The following is a 25,516-nucleotide window of genomic DNA, read 5'->3' as shown; positions in this document are numbered from 1 at the left end:
ATGAGCCAACTTCACAGATCCTCTCCTTGGAGGGGGAAGTACTGCTTTGGTATCTATTCTAAAGCTGAAGTATCTGCAGTTAGAAGAATCCAACATAAGTTACCTATGTTGGGCAACGCTTTTTTGGTAGTTACTCGATCTAATTGCAGATACCTCTCTCCCTCGCACCAGAACTTTCTGTGGAGGGGTCTCCGTTTATGATCTCAAAAGGTGCCAAATAAGAGATCTGTACACTTGTACATCCAATTTTTTCTTTTTTGGTGCTCTGCGTCCTAGGGTATAGAAAGAGTTCAGTATGATACTGACTTCGGCGCAGAGGTGCGGTGCTTATAAGTGACTCCACTCCATCCCTTCTGGGGTGGAACGAGGCCAGTGCGGAGTGTGGATACATGGGCAGCAAAGGTAGCAAAGCAGTCCAGAATAGGACTTCTTGTAGATGGTTAATTCTGTGTATCAAAACAGGTACTGGCATTTGTTGTACATTGACAATTTAACATTGTCCGTATATACTGTCATCTACAAGTTCTTGAATTATGCTCTTGATTAATGACAAGGGAGGTGCTTATAAGTGGCTTAACTCCATCCCTTCTGCGGGGGAACGAGGCCAGTGTGGAGGATGGATACATGGGCAGCAAAAGTGGCAAAGCAATCCAGAATAGGGCTTCTTGTAGATGGTTAATTATGTGTCTACTCTGTCTCGGCGTCGACCATGACGACAAGACCTATCCCGACTGCTGGGCCCTGTCTTTGAAAGCCAGGCGGGAGCGGTCCCGCAAGCTACTCGAACTCCGGCAGTCGGCCCCCGCGCCGCAAGAGGTCCCGGTCCCACGGGAGGTCGATGGACAAGTCGCAGGGTCAGAGCCACCACAGCTCTGAGAGTCGGCACCACTCCTCCGGGTCGAAGTTGTCGTCTGGTAAGAAACACAAGAAGTCGAAGAGGCGTCATCGCTCTTCTGACTCCCCCCGACGCTCGGGGGTTCGGGTGGCACCGCCCACACGGCTCCGTCGGAGTTGCGGGCTCCGCGTCCAGCTCCACACCCTCCGGTCCCTGGGCGAGACGTGACGCCGGAGGAGATCGAGCTCTTCCTCATGGCCATGAGGTCCCTCTCTCCTCCGACGGGCTCTGCGGAGCCTGCGGGCCCAGCGGACCCGTCTGGGGCCCCTAGCGGGTCGGCGACTTTGGCCCTGACGTCGCCGGCGCCTTCGGGCACGGCGCCGCAGGGCCCCACGGTCCCAACGCAGCCGGTGCCTTTGGGCCCAGCGCCGCAGGGCTCCACGGTCCTGACGCCGTCGGTGCCTTCGGGCCCGGCGCTGCAGGACCCCACTGGACCCGCTTCGGGATCCGGGTCATCGCCGGTGGACCTTACGACACCTCCGGCGTCGGTCCGTCAGGTGTCACCTCCTGTGCTGTCCTCGATGCCTCCCTTGCTCCGGATCCGGCGTCGGAACGGCGCCGCTGGGCGCCGCTTTCAACGCCGCTTGGGGAGTTTACCTTCTATGAACCGGCCTCATAGTTTGATGACCCTTACTATCAGGGGATGGGTGACGAGGAGTATTGGGAGGGTCTGAGGACCCTCTGACCAGAGAGTGTCAGTCTCAAGAGGACTGGACAGGTGGACTTGGGGATGCCAGTGGTCTGGACACCTCACCAGACACTGGTTTTGTCTCGCCTCCTACCGTGGCTTCAGAGGAGGGGGCAACCTACAGTGCGGTGTTGATGAGGGCTGCCAAGGCCTTGGGCCTTGAGCTCCCCGTCACGGCTGTGAGGACTAACCTCCTCACTGAGGTCCTCAAACCGCAGTCATGCCCCACAGAGCCTCTGCTGCCGTTTAATGAGGCCTTGTCCGACGTTCTTTTGGGCACTTGGTCCAGGCCCGCTACGGGTTCGCCCATAGATAGGAACGTGGCCAGACGCCACCGCCCGTCCCCCGGGCGACCCAGTTTTCCTGTCCACCCACCCCACCCCCTAGAGCCTGGTCATCCAGGCATCCATTTCCCAGACCGCATTCCCGTCGGCTCCTCCGGACAGGGAATCCAAGAGGTATGAGCAGTACAGTAAAAAGATCTTCTCCTCCCTTAGTCTGGGACTGCGGTCTTCCAACGCCGCATGCCTCTTGGGCCGCTACACCCACTCTCTGTGGTATACGGTTGCGGAAGTGCTGCCAGAGTGTCCGTTGGAGGTACGGCCAAACTCGGCCAAGCCCTTGTGGAGGGCCGGGACGCATCCAAATATTCTATCCGGTGTGGGCTGGATACCACCAACTCACTAGGTAGAGCGATGGCAACGACGGTGGCGATTAGACGCCATGCCTGGTTGAGGTCCGCCAACTTTTCGGCTGATGTCCAAAACACACTGATGGACATGCCGTTTGATGGCCGTCGCCTTTTTGGCATCAAGGCAGACCATGCGCTTGAGCGCTTTAAGGACTCCAGGGCTACGGCCAAGTCCTTGGGCCTCTCGGCCCGCGCCAGCAAACGGGTGCCTTTCGCTTCCTTCGTGGCCAAGGAAGGGGCGCCCCCACACGTGCCGCCAGCCACATGCCGTAGGCTAACATCCAGCGTGGTGGCGGCCTTGGAACTCACCATGGAGGCGGTCGTGGACAACGGCGAGGCCAGTCCACACCCTCCCCCGCATCATCCGCCTCTAAACCCTCCTAGTCCGTGCTTTTCGGCCCACGTGACGTCAGTGGGGGGCAGGGTTCGCCATCACCACTCTCACTGGCGCACTGTCACTTCGGACAGGAGGGTGCTGCAGATCGTCCGAAGGGGCTACTCCCTCCCCTTCGAGACTACCCCCCAAGCCATGCCACCGAAGCAGCACCGCGTATCGGGGGCCATTGAGCGCATCGAGCGCGTTCCTGGGCCAGAAGTAGGACGTGGTTGCTACTCCCACTACTTTCTGGTACCCAAGAAGGGCAAAGGGAGTCTACGCCCTATCTTGGACTTACGGAACGTCAACGGCTTCCTCCGGAAGGAGAAGTTCAAGATGCTGACTCTGGCTCAGGTCTTAGCTGCCCTGGACCCAGGAGACTGGATGGTAGCGTTGGACTTGCAGGACGCTTATTTCCACATTGCCGGCCCACCGGCGTTACCTGCGGTTCACGGTAGGTCACGAGCACTTTCAGTTTACTGTGCTCCCCTTCGGCCTTACCAGCGCCCCACGGGTGTTCAGGAAGGTGATGGCGGTGGTCGCAGCTCATCTGCGCAGGTTAGGGGTGTTGAACCTGGGCCTCTTGGCAGGGTCATCCCTAAACTTTTTGCCTTCCTCCAATACTCTCTCTGACCTATTTTGTTTGGTTTAATGACTCTGGGCACTTTACCACTGCTGACCAGTGCTAAAGTGCATATGCTCTCCCTACTGAAAAGTGTACATGTGATTGATGTCCATGATTGGTTCATTGGATTTACTGTTAGTCCCTAGTAAAGTGCACCAGGAGTGCCAGGGCTTGTAAATGCCAATACTGCTAGTGGGCCTGCAGCGCTGGTTGCGCCACCCACAGAAGCAGCCTTAAAATGTGTCTAGGGTCTGCCATTGCAGAACCTGCGTGCAGTCTGGTACTGTCATGCTGGCTGGGCAAGTGCACCCACTTGCCAGCCCCTAAACCTTCCCTTAACTTCATATTAGTCACCCCTATGGTAGGCCTGCGGGCAGGGTGCATTGTAAGTGTAAGGTAGGACAAGCCCTGATGTGTGTGGCATGTCCTAGTAGTGAATTACAACCAAATTCGTTTTTCACTATTGTAAGGCTACCTGCTTCCTTTAGGCCAGAATGGGCTGCTGGAATTATTACGCTCTATAATCCCAGCAGGCTCAGGGAACATGGTAGAGAGTCATGTTTAGTATGCCTGAACTCAGAATAATAAAATACTTCTTTTAGTAAAGTTTATTTTAATATCCTGGGTTTGCAAATGCTACTTTTAGAAAGTTAGCATTTGCTTGTCTAACCATTTCAGCCCGCCTCTGCTCTTGTGTGTATCTGACTGTCTGAGTGTGTGAGTGACAGGGCTGGGTGTTGACAGGTGGTGAATGGCAGGATGACACCTTAGTGGGAGGTGGGAGTTTCCCTGAGTGATGCATCAGGCTGTGCTCTGCCTCCACAATGCTGGCTCCGCCCTCCTGGGGAGCGACTGATGACTCAGCCTGCACCTGGACCAGGAAGGACCGAAGCTTGTCAACAAAGTGCTCAAGCTGCCCCTGTCTTCACAATGCCGGCTCCGCCCCCCTGGGGAGCGGCTGATGTGCCTGCCCTCACACTGAATGCAGAAGCAGAAGTACCCACCACAAGTGCTCAGGGACTGAGAACAGTTATGCAAAGGCCCCCCTGGCCTGTAAGAACAAAAGAAACTGGGTATAAAAGTAGGAGCCCTGCTCCTTGTAAATTAGATCCTGTTTGTGCTACAGAAGAAACTCTGCCCGAAGAGAAGGACCTGGAAGGACAAGGAGGAGTGCTGTCTCTGGCCTGTGTCTGGTGCCTTGCTGCAGAAGGAGAGGAAAGAAAAGACTACCAAGAGACTTTTGCTTTTATTGAACTTTGTGCCAAACTCTGCTGAAAGATCTCCAAGGGCTTGCTGCTGAACTTGCCCCCTGACCAGCGCCCCAGGACCAGTGGGCGCTACACCCTGAAGAAAAGCTACTGTGTGTGCTGCTTGTCGCTGCAGCGCTGACTGAGGAGTCTGGGAGCGTTGGGCATCCCTGCCACGCTCCCCGTAATCCAGGGCATCGATATCCCCCCCAAGCACCGTGACCGGGGCCCAAAGCAACAGCAAGAGCAACGTGAGGCCCAGCCGCCGCTGGCCCGAGCACCGTGACTGCTTCTGCACCGGGAGCCCCGAGAGCAACGTGAAGGAGGACCCGTCCGGTCCAAGCGCCCGAATTGACTGTGCCTCGCGCCGTCAATCCACCTGCAAAGACGGACAGCCGCCCTGTGACAACCCCCCTCTGGTCGGCATCCTGCCCGACAGCCCAGCTGTGAGCGCACAGCTGCAACCGGCACTTTGGCTGGGTACGTCCCGCACTTGGGGACCGTACTGCCACTTGCCGCCACCACACAGCCGCCGCCTCCAGGGTCGGAGCGAACGCCAAAGGAAGGACCCTGCCGCCACCAAGCACCGCCGCCCCGGGTGACCCGTGACCTGCCCGGCTGAGAGCCGCAGCGCGCATCGACCCCGGAGAAGCAACGCAACGTGGGACAGTTCCCCTTGAAGCCGCCCGCTCCACAAGAATTTGAAAGGTACTGTGCTGTGTCCTCACATAGCGAGCGTCCTGCAACCCGAGCTCGCACCGCGCTATCTGCTCCCAACGCGAGCCGCCTCTGAAACCGAGGCTCGCACTGCTCTTGGTCCTCGAGGCCCACGCGGGAAGCGTGAGCTTTGGCCGGCCGGGCCCGATCTCCTCTCTGAAGCGAGCGGAGACAGTGGAACGCGCATTGAGGCGATACAAGACACTGAACCTTGCTGAACCTGGGCAGAAGGCCCAAAAGATTGCTTATTGCTAGAAAGAACTGTGGCAACTTGAAACCAAGTAAACTGGAACCGCTATTGAAAGTTTGACAACTGTATTTGCAAGCCTGCTTGAAATTTATATAAAGAATATATATTTTTACAAATACAGTTTGGTGTCATTGTGTGGTGGGTTGGTTGTGATGGTGTAATATTGCAAATGTTTAACCCTATGTGCCCCAGAGATTAGCCTGAGACTGCTTAAGCCACACTACCTAGAGGGTAAGCAGAGGTTGTCTTGAAGGTAACCCAGGGATCGCTTTTCACCCTCTGAGGCGGAAGCCGGAGGTTCCTCTCTACTTTTCTTTATGCTCTTTGAATTGTGACCTACTTTGAGATCGCCTGGTGCATTTTTAGCGCGTCTTGTGTAACGCGCGTATTTTACCTGCTTCTGCTTTTTTAAAAGCGGATTTTATCTGCACACTTATTCTCTCCCCCCTCCACCTCCTGGGCCGCTCTCAGCTGAGTATTGACGCTGAGAGCTGGTCCCGGGGAGGCGAGGGCTGTTTGGCGGCCATATTGAGGGTAGGCGCGACCTCGCGCTCTAGTCTCTATAAAGGGGGCTAAGATCGAGTTCTTCAAACGATCGCTTTTCACCCTCTGAGGCGGAAGCCGGAGGTTCCTCTCTACTTTTCTTTATGCTCTTTGAATTGTGACCTACTTTGAGATCGCCTGGTGCATTTTTAGCGCGTCTTGTGTAACGCGCGTATTTTACCTGCTTCTGCTTTTTTAAAAGCGGATTTTATCTGCACACTTATTCTCTCCCCCCTCCACCTCCTGGGCCGCTCTCAGCTGAGTATTGACGCTGAGAGCTGGTCCCGGGGAGGCGAGGGCTGTTTGGCGGCCATATTGAGGGTAGGCGCGACCTCGCGCTCTAGTCTCTATAAAGGGGGCTAAGATCGAGTTCTTCAAACGATCGCTTTTCACCCTCTGAGGCGGAAGCCGGAGGTTCCTCTCTACTTTTCTTTATGCTCTTTGAATTGTGACCTACTTTGAGATCGCCTGGTGCATTTTTAGCGCGTCTTGTGTAACGCGCGTATTTTACCTGCTTCTGCTTTTTTAAAAGCGGATTTTATCTGCACACTTATTCTCTCCCCCCTCCACCTCCTGGGCCGCTCTCAGCTGAGTATTGACGCTGAGAGCTGGTCCCGGGGAGGCGAGGGCTGTTTGGCGGCCATATTGAGGGTAGGCGCGACCTCGCGCTCTAGTCTCTATAAAGGGGGCTAAGATCGAGTTCTTCAAACGATCGCTTTTCACCCTCTGAGGCGGAAGCCGGAGGTTCCTCTCTACTTTTCTTTATGCTCTTTGAATTGTGACCTACTTTGAGATCGCCTGGTGCATTTTTAGCGCGTCTTGTGTAACGCGCGTATTTTACCTGCTTCTGCTTTTTTAAAAGCGGATTTTATCTGCACACTTATTCTCTCCCCCCTCCACCTCCTGGGCCGCTCTCAGCTGAGTATTGACGCTGAGAGCTGGTCCCGGGGAGGCGAGGGCTGTTTGGCGGCCATATTGAGGGTAGGCGCGACCTCGCGCTCTAGTCTCTATAAAGGGGGCTAAGATCGAGTTCTTCAAACGATCGCTTTTCACCCTCTGAGGCGGAAGCCGGAGGTTCCTCTCTACTTTTCTTTATGCTCTTTGAATTGTGACCTACTTTGAGATCGCCTGGTGCATTTTTAGCGCGTCTTGTGTAACGCGCGTATTTTACCTGCTTCTGCTTTTTTAAAAGCGGATTTTATCTGCACACTTATTCTCTCCCCCCTCCACCTCCTGGGCCGCTCTCAGCTGAGTATTGACGCTGAGAGCTGGTCCCGGGGAGGCGAGGGCTGTTTGGCGGCCATATTGAGGGTAGGCGCGACCTCGCGCTCTAGTCTCTATAAAAGCGTACTCAGCGGCTCCGCGCAGCGGACGCGGCAGCGGATGCGCCGGATGCCCGCCGGAGTCACGCCAGAGTCCAGCCCGTCTGCGCCCGTCCGCGCTGAGGACGGGCTGGACGGCTGGACCACTGGCCTCTACAACACAGGCGCCCCTGTTCTGAAATACTCTGCAGGTGAGATGTTGAGGCTTAAGCCCGCCCCTGCCCCGTGCTCTCATCGTTATAGACCTGAGGATTATCTGACTTGTACTAGCTGTGCTTGCTTCACGACTCCGATGGACGAGCCTTCACTCACTCCTGCCTCTGGCCCTTCGGCACCCTGCCCTCTACTTACATCTAAAAATCCTAGCGAGGCCGGTCTCCTTCTCAACGCCCGCTCGCTTATTAAAAACAACGTCGCATTCAAGGAATTGGTCTTAGATAAGACTCCTTCCTGGGTCTTTATTACCGAGACCTGGGCCAAAGACTCTTCCGGTCCTGACCTAGTTGAAGCGGTCCCTGAGGGCTACTGCCTTACTCGCTTGGACAGATCAGGCCGTGTGGGCGGTGGACTGGCTATTCTTTATCGGGACATATTTCATTGTCACATCATACCCCTTTCTAATACTAAGGACACATTTCAGGTGTTATATTTCTCCCTTTCGGACTCTGCTAATCCAGCATTCAATGGAATCTTGATATACCGCCCCCCTGGTCCACGAGCAGGCTTTGGGTTGAAACTGATGCAGGTTTTGGAACCCTATTTTGGTCTACAAAATCTGACCATCCTAGGTGATTTTAATTTTCACCTGGAGCTACTGGAGGCTCACGACACGATTTCCTTGGTAGAAATTATGTCAGCCTGCGGACTCACCCAGTTGGTGAAGGGTCCCACCCACAGAGCAGGCCACACACTTGACGGCATCTTTTCCAACGATCCTAGGTTGGCAGTTGCTAGCCCTTTTCACCTCTCCTGGTCGGACCATCTGGCCGTTCCCTTCAACCTGCTGTATCCCGCACAGGGCTATATTAGAAGGGCCTCTAGCACCACGGAAGTGCGAAGGAATCTTAAAAAGATCAGGGAAGACTCCTTTCTCCCATGGACAACTAGGTTGTCCATTCCTCGGGAAGCAGATACCTCCACTGCGGTCTCTATATTTGAAAGTACCATTGCTGAAGCCATGGAGGAGCTTGCTCCTGAAAGGCCCTGTTATTCTGCAAGGAAAAGACCCTCCGCCCCCTGGTTCTCCGAGCAACTCCGGCTTCGGAGACAGGAAGTAAGAAGACAGGAGCGCGCATGGCACTCGAGCGGGGCCTCTAAAGACAGAGATGCCCATAGGATCTTGCTTAAAAATTATAAACTTGAAGTCATTAATACCAAGCAGGAATACTTCACGGCACTCACCTCCTCAGTGTCATCTCCTAGAGATCTCTTTAGGATTGTCGATTCCCTCACGACACTTCAGACACCGGATCCTGTGGTTGCTTCCCAGGACCTGTGCAACAAGATAGCGGCCTTTTTTCAGTCTAAAATCGCTGACATCTATGCTGCTCTGGAGGTCCAAAAATCCCTTACCACCGTCCCTCTGTTGCCTGCTCTCCCTGAACCCAGCGCTGCGGTATCCTCTCCGCCTCAGGAACTGACTTCCTTTCCTCCTCTTTCCAGTCAGGACCTTGAAATCCTGCTTGATAAAACTAAATCTGGTTCTCCGCTGGATGCCTGCCCGCTAAAGATCCTCAAGCAGTGCAGAGAATCCCTCCTTCCTCCTCTGGTTGACATCATGAACAGAGCGATGAAGGAAGGCATTTTTCCCCAACAGTGGAAAAATGCTGTTGTAAAACCCTTGCTTAAAAAGCCTTCTCTGGACCCCGGGGTGCTAAAGAACTTTCGCCCCATTTCACTGCTCCCGGCTCCCGCAAAGATGCTTGAAGCCTATTTAAATAAACATCTGGCGGCATTTGTGGAGAGTTCGGGCTGTCTGGATCTTTCCCAGCATGGGTTCAGGAGGGAACATAGCACCGAGTCTGCCCTCACCATAGTGCTGGATACCATCCGCACCAGAGTTGATGAGGGTCAGACCTCCCTCCTGATCCTGTTAGACCTTACGGCGGCCTTCGACACCCTTTCTCCTGCGGTATTAACATCTCGCCTAAGGGAAATTGGTGTCTGTGGGTCTGCTCTGGGACTTCTTTCCTCTTTTCTCGAACACAGAGAACAAAGGATAATGCTGGGCTCATTCCTATCTCCATCCCTGTCTGTGCAATGTGGGGTCCCCCAAGGGTCAGCGCTTAGTCCTACCCTTTTTAATATCTACGTGACCCCCCTTGCCAGACTTATTAGATCTTTTGGGATGGAGGTAGTGTCCTATGCGGACGACACCCAGATCCTAGTCTCTCTCTCCCAGCCAGCTACGTCAACTGCCGCAAATTTTAGATCTTGCATGGAGGCAGTTGGCCAGTGGATGATCCACAATTCACTTAAGCTGAATGGGGAGAAGACAGAGGTGATGGTTTTTGGTGGAAAGGAATCGACCTGGTCGGCGGAGTGGTGGCCGGATTCGCTGGGTGCATGTCCCGAGCCCACCCAGTCAGCCAAAAACCTGGGAGTTATGATCGACCCCAACCTCAGTATGTGCCAACAAGTCAACAGGACTGTTTCGACCTGCTGGGGGATTATTCACACACTGAGGAAAATCAGGCACTTTCTGTCACCCCAGGCAAGAAAGCAACTTGCTGTTGCCTTCCTGGGCTCGCGTCTGGACTACTGCAATGCGCTGTATGCAGGGTTGAACAAGAGTCATCTACAGCGCTTGCAGGTGGTCCAGAACGCAGCAGCGAGATTTGCTCTTGACCTACCTAAGCGTGCCTCTGCCACTGAAGCCCGAAAACAACTGCACTGGCTCCCCGTTGAATACCGGATCCGTTTCAAATCCCTGTGCCTGGTGTACAAAGCTCTTGCTAAACCCAACCCCACAAGTATGGGATCCATTCTTTCTCGGCATAACCCGAGTAGAAATCTTCGCTCCGGTCACAAACTCCTCCTCTCGGTACCTCGTGTCAGAAAGGTAAGATGGGGAGGTAGGGCCTTTTCCTTTTTGGCCCCCAAGTGGTGGAATGCCCTCCCTCTATAAGTGAAATCTAGCCCCTCTCTGCAAACGTTTAGATCTGCGCTCAAGACCCATCTTTTCATACTTGCATACCCCTAGTGGCATTCAGCATTAGTGGCACTCTATATTCTGTATACTTTCTGTTTTTGATTTTGATAGGCGCCTTGATACCTTCGGGTTTAGTCTGCGCATTACAAATTGCTTAATAAATAAATAAATAAATAAACCCTCAGCCCTGACGAGGAAGAGAGAGTCCCTGCTTGTCGCCAGTGCTGCACTTCGCCAACTAGAGACTCCCCCTTCCTACAAGGGGTTTCAGTCTTCCCCTACCTCGACGACTGGTTGTTGAAGGCAGGCTCGCCCCAGACAGTCGTCAGCCACCTCCAGACGACGGCAGACCTCTTGCACCAGCTGGGGTTCTCTATCAATGTGCCGAAGTCACACCTGTGCCCCTCTCAGAAGCTCCTTTTCATCTGAGCGGTTCTCGACTCGGCGCAGTTTCGGGTTTACCCACCCGAACAGCGGGTTCGGGATATACAGGCTCTGATTCCAATCTTTCAGCCTTTATCCCGAGTTTCGGTCAGGTTGACGCTGCAGCTCCTGGGGCTGATGGCTTCCTGCATCCTTCTGGTGCATGACGCCCGTTGGCGGATGCGGGCTCTGCAGTAGGACTTGAAGTTTCAGTGGGCCCAGCATCAGGGCAACCTGTCCGACCATGTCCTGATCTCGGAGGGCACTGCGAGGCAGCTGCAGTGGTGGCTCAAGGACCGCGATTGGGTTAGCAGCAGATCCCTTCCCCTTCCCCAACCGGAGCACGTAGTTGTGACGGATGCGTCCCTCCAGGGCTGGGAAGGCCACATGGGAGAGGCGGAGATCAGAGGCCTCTGGTCTCCTGCGGAGTCCCGGCTCCTTATCAACCTTTTGGAGCTGCAGGCGATTCTTCTGGCACTGAAGGCATTCCTCCCCTCTGTCCGGGGGAGTGTAGTGCAGGTGTTCACCGACAACACCACCGCCATGTGGTACTGCAATAAACAGGACGGGGTGGGGTCGTGGACCCTCTGCCAGGAGGCTCTGCGCCTCTGGCAATGGCTGGAACATCAGGGCGTGACCCTGGTGGTTCAACTGCTGGCAGGTTCTCTGAAAACCAGGGCGGACGAATTCAGCCGCTGGTGCATGATGGATCACGAATGGCGTCTGAACACGGACGTGGCACAAGGTCTCTTTCTGCAGTGGGGAGAGCCTTGGTTAGATCTATTTGCAACCGAAGAGAACGCGCAATGTCATCAGTTCTGCGCGTTGGAATTTCCAAGGCGGCACTCGCTCGGAGACGCTTTTCGGCGCGAGTGGAGTTGCGGTCTGTTGTACGCCTTTCCGCCTATACCACTTCTGCCCAGAGTGCTGAAGAAGATCAGGCGCGACCGGGCACAAGTCATCCTTGTGGCTCCGGACTGGGCACGAAGGTACTGGTATCCCGAGCTACTCAGTATGTCAGTCGATCCCCCGGTTCGTCTGCCTCTTCAGGAGGACCTTCTGTCGCAGCAGCAGGGGACGGTCCTCCACCCGAACCTGTCCAGTCTCCACCTTCATGCTTGGAGATTGAGCGGCGACAGTTGAGGCCATTTGACTTGCCTCCTGAAGTCTGTAACATCATTCTGGCTGCCAGGCATCCCTCCACAAAGTCTGTATACGCCTGCAGGTGGAACAGATTTGTGGCATGGTGTACAGCAAAGGCTGTGGATCCTCTCTCTGCCCCTCTTTCTGAGGTTCTTCTCTTTCTTCTTTCTCTTGCCCAGCAGGGCTCTGCTCTGGGCACTATCAAGGGCTACCTTTCTACCCTTTCCGCCTTCTTAAGGCTACCTGATCAGCCTTCCTTGTTCAAGTCCCCGATTGTAAATAGGTTTTTGAAGGGCATCACACACATGTTTCCTCCTGTTCCATTCGTGATGCCCCAGTGGGACTTGAATCTTGTGCTATCAAGGGCTACCAAGGGCTATCAAGGGCTACCTTTCTGCTCTTTCAGCCTTTTTGAGGCTCCCTGATCAACCTTCTTTGTTCAAGTCCCCTATTGTTAATCGATTCTTGAAAGGCATCACACATACGTTCCCTCCTGTTCCCTTTGTGATGCCTCAGTGGGACTTGAACTTGGTTCTTACTTTTCTGATGTGCGCTCCCTTCGAGCCACTTCGCAACTGTCCTCTCCGCCTTCTTACTTTGAAGACTGCCTTCCTGGTAGCCATCACCTCTGCCAGGAGAGGGAGTGAGCTCCGGGCTCTATCGTGTAAACCTCCTTTCCTTTCGGTCCATCCGGACAAGGTTGTGTTGCGGACAAGGCCCTCTTTACTGCCCAAAGTAGTCACAGCCTTCCACATCGGGCAATCCATCATCTTGCCCACCTTCTTTCCGCCTCCGCATCCCTCAAGAGAGGAAGAGAGGCTCCACCGTCTGGACCCAAAACGTGCGCTCTCTTTCTATCTGGATCGCACACGCTAGTTCCGGGTGGATGACCAACTGTTTGTTGGTTACGTAGGCGCTAAGAAGGGGAAAGCAGTACACAAGCAGACCATCTTACGGTGGATCATATTGTGTATCCAGATGTGCTACTCCTTGGCTAAGAAGGAACACCCTGTTGGGCTGAGGGCTCATTCCACTCGAACCACGGCTACTACTACTGCCTTGGGCCGAGGAGTGCCCTAGCAGGACATTTGCCAGGAAGCTACGTGGGCCTCGTGTGGAAAGTGAGCCCATAATTCTATCGATGCCCAGGCCGCTGGCGCAAACCGCCTCTTAGTTCCCATGTTGAATAATTACCAAAATAAAGAGACGGGCGCTGGAAGCAGGAATCAAGAACAGAGTTTAATTCTCATGAGGAGAGCCAGTCATTTCGGACACGAAACACAGTGTCTTTCGGGAGGTGCTCTAACAAGTGAGCTTGAGACTCTTGCTTTTATACCTTGCAAAACATTTGATGGTACAATCAGGACAGTATGACGCAAAAGAAAGACATCCCTATAATCCTCGTGGTGATCCTACTCCACATACGTTCACAATGGGGACCCTTGACCTGCTGATAAGAGGGGAGGACAATCACGCAGCTGAGTGTTTCGTAGGATGTGTACGCCTGATCATGGCCCAGGGGGATGGGGTGGCTAGGCATACAATAAGGGCAGTAAATGGTATCTCCTGGCTTAGGCGATGGCCTCGGACATGTGTGGTCAGCCGGACTCGTGGGAAGGGGTCATCAAAGGAGTGGTATTCATGCCTGCGTGGACAATCGAGCGCGGAGGGAAGGCTTGTCAACAGAGGGGCATTCATGGAAGGGAAGGAGGTGTTGGTCAGGCGCGCCCGTGACTCTCAAGGACAGGGCCTTGCGGAAGAAGAGGGTTTATGACTTGCTCATATGAGGAGAAGGAGGGGGGTCAGGGTGCGTGCAGGGCCAGAGTCGCGCAGAGAGAGAGAGAGAGAGAGAGAGATCCTACGACCTGTACATGAGAGAACGGGGGCAGTCAGATACAGCTGGGGGGGCTATGCCAGCTGAGGCGAAGGATGCTTCTTCGAGAGGGAAATGGGGAATGCCTGGGTCAAGCAGGAGGGTTACCTTCCACATCAGAATCGTGCAAAGGGAAAGGGTTTCACGGTCTATACATGAGAGAGGGGGTGCAAGATACGCGCAGGAGGGAAGCTGGGGATTCCAATGGGTAAAAAGGCCATGGTGCCTAGAATGGCTGTACATATGCATAGGGGTATGGGTTCTTACTGGCAGGGTGATACGGTCAATAATTTACAGTATCCATGGTGCCCACAGGGAGAGGAGTGGGAGAAGAAGGGAAATGAATGCTGTCTATGTACATTAATTTCGTCAGATTTCACAGTCGCCCCTTTTTACATAACAGCAATCATTTTTGCAGCTGATGGGATTACAGGTAGACAAGCATCGTTGACGAATTAGCACTTTGTCGATACTAACATGTGGCGTACAATCATAGACAGTTAAGGTGATGGGAAGAATGCAGTACATAGGGAAATTACTTTTTTGTTGTGTTCCTGGCAATTAAACGCACTACATAGCATAAATCTTTCTGACTTAAAAAATGTGACCAATGAACAGTTTTGACCAGGTAGTCGAGAGCGGAATTCAGTTCAATACATAAGATCTCTTCGTCACAGTGTCTTTTTATCAGCGAGCCATCACTGGTAGGCTCTAATCCGGGTACTTTCGTTGGCGCTGTTGAGCACCGGCGGTGGAGCTATAGGTCCAGCTCGGTTCTATCTTAGCGCGTTGCAGGGTGCGGTCAGTCCTCTGCTATTAGACCACAGTCCTGTTCCCAAAACAGTCCGTTTGGCGGCGCCTTATGCTCGGCACCTATAGTTCTGTGGCAACACCCTCTTCCCATATAATTGCAGCTCTTTCCTTTGGCAAAAAGTCACGTGGGAAGGTGGGTGAATGTTGTTCAAATAGTCGATAGGAGAGAGAGTGAGCGGAGTTGGGTCAGAGTTCCTGGGACACACAAAAGGGACCAAGGGAGCAAAGGATAACAAGCAGGCAGGCCCATCAATCGGGCCCAAAGAAGGCGGACGGAGACTCCAGGCACACGTGGGTTAGCAGTCGGAGGGCTTCAAGGCGGCCCGCCATTTTTCATTTTCCACGTTGAAATTGCGGTCTCGTCCCGTGTCTTGTTGCTCTGCAGCTCCACCTCTGGTCGATGTCATACGTGTCCCAAGATCTGCAGTCAGGCTGAACGTCACATCTGACCCATCTCCTCCGGTGATCGTGAATCTTTGAATAGGTACAAGACAACGTTTTAGAGAAATGGCAGAAGATGACATCTACGCATATGAATTCCTCCCTCAATTTTACGCATTTGAGATTTTATGCTCATCGGTCACAGTCAGAGGTCTATTACCAAGCAGTGCATGTGTCAGCATTCCTACTGAGTTTATGGCAGGTTTATTCATTGTCCTATTTATAACTCACGTGAGGATAAATGACATCTCCATCAACTGTGCGTTACATCATATTCAACATTTACAGAGCATTTCCCTTCAGGACTGGCTAACATTTTCATACAGGGCGGGGGGTGCCATCATCGACAGTCGGGCAAAACAAGATTTCCTCAAGGGTCAACAGCTACTCATGGTCATTATGTTTATACCCGGGACAGCAGAAGTGGTTCTATCAAAAATGGGGCGGGGATGCTTCGGGCGCTTGCGCTTGGGTGCAAAAGGGGTGGGGCAATCTGGGTATTGGGTGTCAATCTAGACGTTGGCGTTCGTCTCTGAAGAACAGACATAGGATGCCATTGACATACAGTTCCCCTATAAATGGCCAGATTTGGGGGACTTTTAGTCGTCTTACCCGTCCTTTCCTTCTCAGCCAATTCAAGTTCATTCATTTTGCAGAAAGGAGAGGCAGTAACATGGCGAGATACAGTCATTTTAGTTTCGGTCAATTTCGCTGAACACCTTCGCGTTCAATATGTATCAAATCAGGCTGGTGCCGGCGAGGCACAATTTTACCAAAAAGAGGAATAAAAAATAGGGAGACTCTCATAGAGAGTGAGAGTCGTCCGCAATCTAAATGAGCCATTCGGTACACGTATGACATGTAAAGAGAGAGAGAGAGAGAGAGAGAGAGAGCGATAAGGGGGTGGAGAGAGAAAGAGAGAGAGAGAGAGCGAGAGACGTGTACGAAAATAGGTCATTTAGTGCGCTCACAACACAGAACAGCAAAGGTCAGGTGACTTGCAGATATAGACAGAGGGGAGACATATATTCGTACGTTACACACACACAAACTTAGACAGGGAAGACGGCACATGTATTACACATATACAAGACATTCACAACAAGACAGGAAACAATTGTTAGTCTACGACATCTGTTTTTATATATATCCTACGTATCTTTACTATCCTATTTATCTATGTGCTTAGCTCTTTCTGCCCTACCCCCCTTTTCCTTCTCGCTTGTCACGCCTGCGAGCGCTCCCAATTACCAATACTCACACCTCGGTTGGTTGATCAGAAATTAACCTGGTCGCGCTAGTTACCCATGGTTGGATTTTAAACCATTTTTCTGTTCCCTCCTTTGGTGGGAAGTCCTCCAGGCTGAGGCAACGGCAAGCATTGATCGGGAAAACAGTCGGACAGCTTGGCTATATCTGTAAGAGTGTGAAAAGGGGGCAGTGCATTTTGAACATCGGCAACATTTCTAACTTCCTAGGCGGGTGGTGCCGTGGCAACCCTTACCCGTACAATTTTTCTTTGTCCTTTCCCTACCTAGTCAAAACGTCCAGTTTCATTATTTAACGCGTCGTTTCTAGTCAATTTTTTTTTTTTTTCGTCATTCAGTACTTGTCCAGTCTCTATGTCAGTCCATCCTCCCGTTGCTATGTTCTAAGGAGGAACAGTCATGTTTAAGTCTACGTCTTTTTTTAAAAAAAACTTTTATTTGTCATAAGGACCATGCTCATATTCCCTTCTTCCCCCTCTCATCGGCGGTTCGGTCATCGTCCTTCCATACATCAGCCAGGGTTCCGACGTGACCTGCAGAAGGGAGGAGAAAGAAGGGGTGGGGGGGGCAATATTCAAACCTCATCAGCATGCAGTAATCCGGAAATGTTTTACCTACCACATACTCGACCTATCTCCACGTAGTGCATTTCTCTACCATCACGGCGTTTAAGCCCAGAGGGACCAGAAATGTCAGACAGATAATCATTGACGATCTGCGTATCTACGTGAGTTACTTGGTCGTAACCCCTTTTGATCGGGTACAAGGGTGGCGGTCAGGTGGCATTTCTGTGGTGTCATTTTTAGGTCTTCTAAAGCACTTTTCCGGCTGCCTGTGACACATAGTGTGGCTGCTAAATATCGGGTCCTTTTTAACCTTTAACCTTCATCATACTTTCTCGTTGCTCACAGTAGTAATACATTCAAAACTCATTAATGCAACCGCTACAACTATGCTTTCGTTTTCAAAATACTTTTTAATAAAAAGTGTGGAAGTATAAATACAGGCCTACAACCCAGTGGACTAGCCACGGAGCAGATTGGAACTGTACATAGGAAGAACTAAGCTGGTGGCAGTTCATTGCATAAAGTGCGGCAGTGCAATAAAATTGTATTAAACTCCCCTACAGAGCAAGCATGATGCATGTCAGTAATTCATCTTTAATAAATTCATAAATACATTATCCAATGTTCATTCATTACCTAAAATTACACAAATTCATTTTCCAACTCATAATCAGTACCCACCCTAAGTCAATTCATTGTCCAAGCACATACTCAATATCCTTCATATCTACTTTCATTATCAAAAACGTTATATATATCTCGGGGCAAAAAGCTTGCGCAATCAGAGTGCAACAAAGTTCATAAAAAACGTCTCATTTTGTGTCGGCGCCATTTTGGGTGGGGTCAGGCAAGTTCCAGCACAGTCAGAGTGTCTCTAGTCTCGCATGGTTGGCCCAGAACTTTCCATTGGCAGTTCAGAAAGTCTCGTGCAATGTGGTTAACAGTCTAACAATATGGACCATGAGTCAAAGAATGGGAAGGGCGGCAACAATTTTCCTACCGGGTCATCCTGGTGTTCCTCCGGAACTGAACAAGCCTGTGCCGTGGCGGCATTTTAGCCATTTCCGATCCGAGTCTGGTGCCGGCAGGAGTAGCACCGATGTCGTGGTTCCCAGCGAAGGGGGCGGGGGCACCCATGCAGGGGGTCGGGGGCCCCCCGGCTCTTATAGAATCTTCAAGGTCGAGGAAAGGCGATATGGAGCGAGTGCCCGTCCTGGGCAGAAGACCGCTTTTTGATGTTGACCCTCTTTAAGCAAAGAGTGTTGGGGTGTCGCTGGAAGCCTCCACCTGGAGGGAGGTGGGGGAGGGTCGTTCGCGCCGCCTCCCCCTTCCAGCGACCCCGCGCCGTTCCTCGGCTCCGTCGTCTCGATATCGGCCGTGCCAGCCATTGATGATGGGGGGGGGGGGGTGGTCGGCGGCTGAGGCAAGACAGCCCCCCCCCCCCCCCTCCCTTTTTGACATGTGGCGGGACTACCTCCAACTCTCCAGGGAGCTTGAAATGTGGCGGGACTGCCTGTACCTATGCAGGCGATGGCATGCGGCGAATTTGGCATGTGGCGGGACTACTTGATTTGCCGCCGTTCTCGCCTTGGCTTCGGCCTTCGACAAAAGCCGGATCGGGTGAGAGAAAGGGGTGGTCGGTGGCCGAGGCAAGACAGCCCCCTCTCTCCCCGCGGCCTGCAGGGCGGCAGAAGAGAAAAGATGGAGAGGTCCTTGTCATCCTTTGGACCGCCTGCCCAACATCATCTCCTCCTGACCGTGGCCAGGCGAGTCCCTCGTGCCTCGAGGCCTCGCCTTCCGGATGGGCGTAACCGCGGACCTGTTGCACTTCGGGAGCTTCCGGAATGGGGGTAGGTACCTATTGAGTTGTTTCTATTTCATGTGACCGTTATTTGGGCGTGGTGGGAAATGAGGCAGACATGTTGGGAGCAGGAATAGGCAGTGGAGCCTAGCTACCTCGTGGCTATGTTCTGCTATCAAACCTTTTCGCCATTTTACATTTCTTATTACGAACTATTACTAATGTTTCTTATTTTTGGTGAAGTCAAAAGCTCATCAGGGGGTTACTGACTTAGCCTGATTTCTTTTTATTTTTCTTTCTCTTCCTTAGCGTGTTTCGAGCTAAAGCTTTCTGTTAGTAGGGAACGGTGATCACTTCATATTTTTTATGCGTCCTTTTCACTAGGGGGTACTTCTGGACGGACCAGACGAGTTCCCTCCAATAAATGGTCCGGGGTGGAACGAGATTATCGATCAAAAGGGGAACATATATTCCTTCATTAGGGTATCATCCTGGACAGACCGAGCGATGTACTTCCACTTACTAGGGTAGCCTCCTGGACGGACCAGTCGGTCTATTTCTACTAAATGGCCCATGAGTAGAGAGCATATGTCCTCCATAAGGGTAGTCTCCTGGGCGGACCATGCGAGCTACCCCACAATAACCAACCAGTGGGGAGTGGGTAGGACTGACGAATTCACAAAGGGGCATAACCTACCCTTTTCTACTTGCAAAGACTAGACAGAATATTTCTATTTCACGTTGTTTGCAAATAGAAAATACCTCAAACGAAACAATTCCTGGGACAACAATGTCCAGGCAACCAACCAATCAATGGGGAGAAAAACAGGCATGACGGATTACAACGGGGACAAATGTCTGCATTACCTGCCCTTCGCTATCCATAAAGGAAACAGAATATTCCTATTCGTCTCTGTTTGTGGACAGGGAAGATCTCAAAGAGCAACAATCGATTATTAATCGACTTCAAACAATCAGTGGGGAGAAAAGTAGGCATGACGGATTACAACGGGGACAAAAGTCTGCATTACCTACCCTTCTCTATCTGCAAAGAGGGACGACGTTCCTATTCGCCGCTGTTTGCAAACAGAGAATGTCTCGTTCTCCAGAAGAGAACCAATATGTCAAGTAGCCTTCAAAGCTAAATGAACCAATACCAACCAATACAATATCAGTATACAAATACCGATTTCAATACAATCAATCAATCAATCAGGTGGATAGAACCACCCTACCAATCAGGCGTAAAAACACCCTACTTAATCTTACCCGGACCGGACCATACGGACAGTTCTTCGACTCCCTCCTCCAGCGCCCGATCGTTCTCTTACTCCATGTAGCATTCCTGTGGGATTCCAGTCAGGACAATAGGTCACTCAAGAGAGGTCCGTTCAGAATTGGTGAAGTTCTGTCGATCGGCAGCCGGGCGAGGGCCCTCTCAAGGCAGGCATACCCCGATCATTTAGATGTTCACTTCTTCGTCTGGATCTCTCTTACCGAACCTTATGTCACTGATGGACCCCGCGTTGGGACGCCAATTGTGGAAAGTGAGCCCATAATTCTATCGATGCCCAGGCCGCTGGCGCAAACCGCCTCTTAGTTCCCATGTTGAATAATTACCAAAATAAAGAGACGGGCGCTGGAAGCAGGAATCAAGAACAGAGTTTAATTCTCATGAGGAGAGCCAGTCATTTCGGACACGAAACACAGTGTCTTTCGGGAGGTGCTCTAACAAGTGAGCTTGAGACTCTTGCTTTTATACCTTGCAAAACATTTGATGGTACAATCAGGACAGTATGACGCAAAAGAAAGACATCCCTATAATCCTCGTGGTGATCCTACTCCACATACGTTCACAATGGGGACCCTTGACCTGCTGATAAGAGGGGAGGACAATCACGCAGCTGAGTGTTTCGTAGGATGTGTACGCCTGATCATGGCCCAGGGGGATGGGGTGGCTAGGCATACAATAAGGGCAGTAAATGGTATCTCCTGGCTTAGGCGATGGCCTCGGACATGTGTGGTCAGCCGGACTCGTGGGAAGGGGTCATCAAAGGAGTGGTATTCATGCCTGCGTGGACAATCGAGCGCGGAGGGAAGGCTTGTCAACAGAGGGGCATTCATGGAAGGGAAGGAGGTGTTGGTCAGGCGCGCCCGTGACTCTCAAGGACAGGGCCTTGCGGAAGAAGAGGGTTTATGACTTGCTCATATGAGGAGAAGGAGGGGGGTCAGGGTGCGTGCAGGGCCAGAGTCGCGCAGAGAGAGAGAGAGAGAGAGAGAGATCCTACGACCTGTACATGAGAGAACGGGGGCAGTCAGATACAGCTGGGGGGGCTATGCCAGCTGAGGCGAAGGATGCTTCTTCGAGAGGGAAATGGGGAATGCCTGGGTCAAGCAGGAGGGTTACCTTCCACATCAGAATCGTGCAAAGGGAAAGGGTTTCACGGTCTATACATGAGAGAGGGGGTGCAAGATACGCGCAGGAGGGAAGCTGGGGATTCCAATGGGTAAAAAGGCCATGGTGCCTAGAATGGCTGTACATATGCATAGGGGTACGGGTTCTTACTGGCAGGGTGATACGGTCAATAATTTACAGTATCCATGGTGCCCACAGGGAGAGGAGTGGGAGAAGAAGGGAAATGAATGCTGTCTATGTACATTAATTTCGTCAGATTTCACACTCGCTGCACACGTTTGCAAGACATTATTGCCTGGACAGCTAAGTCCGGAGGGATGGCTTCTTTGGCCGTTCCGTCCTCCAGGACTTTCTGGTGTGATTATTGGTTCGCAGACCCACCACCGGGGTTGGTATTGCTGGGGTATCTATTCTAAGGTAAGGAATCTATCACTAACGTGTCTCTTTTGTAAGCACAAGTTACTACTTGTGTAACGATATATCTGTAAGAGACATTAGTTAGTGATAGATTCCTTACCGACCCACCTATCCTCCCCGTTCTGTGAACCGATATCTAGGGTTAATGTCATCCCCTTTCAGGGCCCTAGTTTCAAGGCACCAGTGTTGGTTTTTAGCATAGCTCTGCGTTTCTGACACGGAAAAGCTGTGTCTAAGAACTGACGTCAGCACGCGGAGGCGGCCTCTAAGTACTCCGACGACGTCATCACGGCGCCCACGACGGACGCGCAGCCGCAGACGACGCCTACCGACGTGCAAGGGTACTGCTACGCAAACATTTCTGGATCCAGTCTGACGCCTGGCGATATTCTAAGGTAAGGAATCTATCACTAACTAATGTCTCATACAGATATATCATTACACAAGTAGTAACTCGTGCATCAAAACGTGTCAGGTACTGGCATTTATTGTACATTGACAATTTAACATTGTCAGTGTATACGGTCATCTAAAAGTTCATGAAATTATGAGGCTATTGATTAATGACAAATGCTTAATAATAGGATTTAGTTTGAAATTAAAGGATAGTTAAAATTTAGATTATAATTTCCTTCACTTTTAAATCATTGCTTTTCAGAAACAAACGTTGGTCGGCTGGCCTTGCTTTATTTATTGACGTGGTTATGTCTTGTAGTATACCTTGTGTTACACAGACACTAACTTTATAGCACTCTTTAGTGTGAAAGTGTTTTACGGCATATGGCACCATATCTAGATGCAATATTCAAGTTTTCTATTATTTATATTGGAATTGGCAAATTATGTGATCGGATATATCAATACCCTTTTCATAGTTATTGAAATCACACACCAATTGGCTTCTTTTTAAAGAGTGAAATGAGTGGTTGATGGTGTTAATCTGTGCAGAAAAAGGAGCCTGCTGTGTAGGAGTCACGCATATATTTGTGATTTTGACAAACAAAGCTCTTTATTAAAACAGCTACTATGCAGTTTCTAGTTACACCATTGCATGGCAGAGATAATCGGTAGTTTTAACTTGGGACAGATCCTCTAAAAACGAGTAATGGATTAAGAATGAAATTAACCTCATCCTTATTTTCCTTACGAAAGTGTTCTCTCCATCCCAACTCAGTGACATTTTCAGATGACGTTCCATTATCATAAAAAAGGGGTGGCATGTTTGATAAGCAAGTTTGTCTTAGAGGAAGCTCCAACTGAATCACTGATCTACTTTGTGGAGACTGATTTTGGGTGTATTTTTTTTTCACCCACAGCAATTAGCTGAAGAGAGTTTATTCAAAATGGATCTTCAGATGCAGCTGGACAGCAAAGAGAGTGATATAGAACAGCTCCGTGCTAAACTGTCAGATCTACAACTTAGAATGGATTCAACTAGTGTTTCCAGTCTCCAAACCGATGAAGCTGATGGAATTGTTGGAGGTAAGACTCACTCTGCTGTGCAAAGTTGCTTTGGTTCTTTTTGGTTCTTTCTACTACTTGGCATTCTTAAATAGCATTCTCAAAAGGAGCTCTTCGTAGGAACCGGTTACAGGCTCTTGATCGCTATAAAATACAGGTTAATCAGTGAGCTCATTGTTGCATCTGCAGTTCATGTCAGAGAAAATGCATTGGTTTCGGTAGTTTCACTTGCTTTGGTACTATTGTGTTAAACTATTGGCCATTCTTTCCTGTTCTGCTTATTTCTTTGTTTTTCATCAAAGTAAAAAATGTAGTAAGTAGTACAACTGAACACATCAGTGCAAAGAATTCGCAAGAACAAAATCGGAGGAAAGAATCGAAAACAACTTACTGTATCACTACATATAAATATCTGGTGAAGGTCCAATTTCAAAACTACCTTACTGTGTTAAAAAGCAAAAAACGGATTGTATAATTTTGAAAAATAAATCTATAAAATAGGACTCCATTAGAGAAGACTTATGTTGCATAGATGAAAGATCTATAAGTGCACTGAGCCAGCATTAATATGATTTTCCAAAGTTCTGTCCAGAAGAACTACAATAAGCAGCACAATATGTAAAATCACTAATGATGATGATGGCATGGGTGGTTCTAGGATAGGGCAATACTAGACTGCCTCCACTGCCTCAAAGAGAGTGCATCATGTTCGCGCTATATAAAACTTTATAAATAAATGGGCAATAAAGTTGTGAGGGAACAGCAGATTTCCCTTGCTAGCAGCTAGTGTGTGTACATTGCCTTTTGAGGTTTGATGAAATGTCACTTTGTATATTGTGGATTTAACTACCGAGATATCTGGCAAAATCATGCTAATTGAAGTATACAAATTCTAATTACAAAAAACGAAAAGTCCTCTAATTGTCATTTCATGATGAGACAAAGATATTGTTGTCAAATCTGAATGTCAGTGGATGAAAGGTAAGGTTTTGCTATAAGGATTTAGAGAGGCCAGCATTCAATAACAGAATACGCCTGCTGAAATTTTCAAAATATGGAGGAAAGGACCTGCAGAAAATTGATGGCTATAGTGTTGCCAAAGACCACACAAAAGAATGATGTTGCTCTGAAAGAGCTAGAAGGGAACTGAGCATTTTATTGTAGACTGTGTTTGCTGCATTACCATAGCATGGTGACTCTAAGCATGTTGAGTATTCATCACTGACTTGGTCTCCAGTACAGTGATACTGATCTGAGAACTGGTTGAGAACGGTCGCTCCCTCCTGCCCTCGCTGACTCCTACACAGAGCTGCCTGGTATCGTTGTCATTGCGCTGCTGAGCCCTCCTAACGCTGCTCTCCTCACTTTCACATTTAAATTACATAGCGCTGCTGCCCTCGCTTAGCGCTCGAACGTGCCTGCCTGATTGTGCGCAACTGTACCTGCAAATATTAATGTTTTGTAACCCTTGTGCATGAAAGCTGCATTTGTTGACTGTTGGGATCGGGTTTAATCAATTACGCTCCAAGTTTCCTCTAACTCGGTCTGCTTGCGTGTTATTTCCGCCGCCATTTGCTGTGTTGTTGTTGTTGCCCTGAGACCGCCCCCTCCACCACGCAACCGCCTCCCATCGGATCCTCCCTCCCACTTTGTATTTAGGATCACCCCTGTCCACCATAGCGCTGTGACCGCCTCGACCTGGTTGAGAACGGTCGCTCCCTCCTGCCCTCGCTGACTCCTACACAGAGCTGCCTGGTATCGTTGTCATTGCGCTGTTGAGCCCTCCTAACGCTGCTCTCCTCACTTTCACATTTAAATTACATAGCGCTGCTGCCCTCGCTTAGCGCTCGAACGTGCCTGCCTGATTGTGCGCAACTGTACCTGCAAATATTAATGTTTTGTAACCCTTGTGCATGAAAGCTGCATTTGTTGACTGTTGGGATCGGGTTTAATCAATTACGCTCCAAGTTTCCTCTAACTCGGTCTGCTTGCGTGTTATTTCCGCCGCCATTTGCTGTGTTGTTGTTGTTGCCCTGAGACCGCCCCCTCCACCACGCAACCGCCTCCCATCGGATCCTCCCTCGCCCCTCCCCTTCCCGCTACCCATATATGACAGATGCATTCTCGCGCAGCGTTCACGCGCAGCGATCGCGCCCCAGTCGCGCCGAAGGTGCGCCAAAGGTAAGCCCGTCTACGCCCGTCCGCGCCTGGACCGCGCCCAGCGCCAGACCCCCTGGTCCTCGCACCACCCAACTCCCCCGCATTACATAGGATGCCACCACCCTCCTAGCCCTTAACCCCGGCCAACTCCCCCACTGCGTCCAAGCCACTCCTGGACACACCCATGGTCCCTTCTCCTGCAAATCCTGCAAGTTCGACGGCAGCAACA

General features: G+C 51.0%; 1 protein-coding gene across 1 annotated transcript in view; it reads left to right on the top strand.

Annotated features, from left to right (window-relative positions):
- Window positions 1-25,516, top strand: part of ROCK1 (Rho associated coiled-coil containing protein kinase 1) — a 2,273,505-nt gene that overhangs the window by 1,875,542 nt on the left and 372,447 nt on the right. The window contains exon 27 of the mRNA XM_086965620.1: window positions 22,983-23,148. Within this exon, the coding sequence (XP_086821746.1) occupies window positions 22,983-23,148 (166 nt within the window). The remainder of the gene's footprint in view (window positions 1-22,982; window positions 23,149-25,516) is intronic.

Source organism: Lissotriton vulgaris, chromosome 4_1 (assembly GCF_964263255.1).
Source record: "Lissotriton vulgaris chromosome 4_1, aLisVul1.2, whole genome shotgun sequence".
NCBI lineage: Eukaryota > Metazoa > Chordata > Amphibia > Caudata > Salamandridae > Lissotriton > Lissotriton vulgaris.
This window is presented reverse-complemented; position numbering and strand designations above follow the sequence as displayed.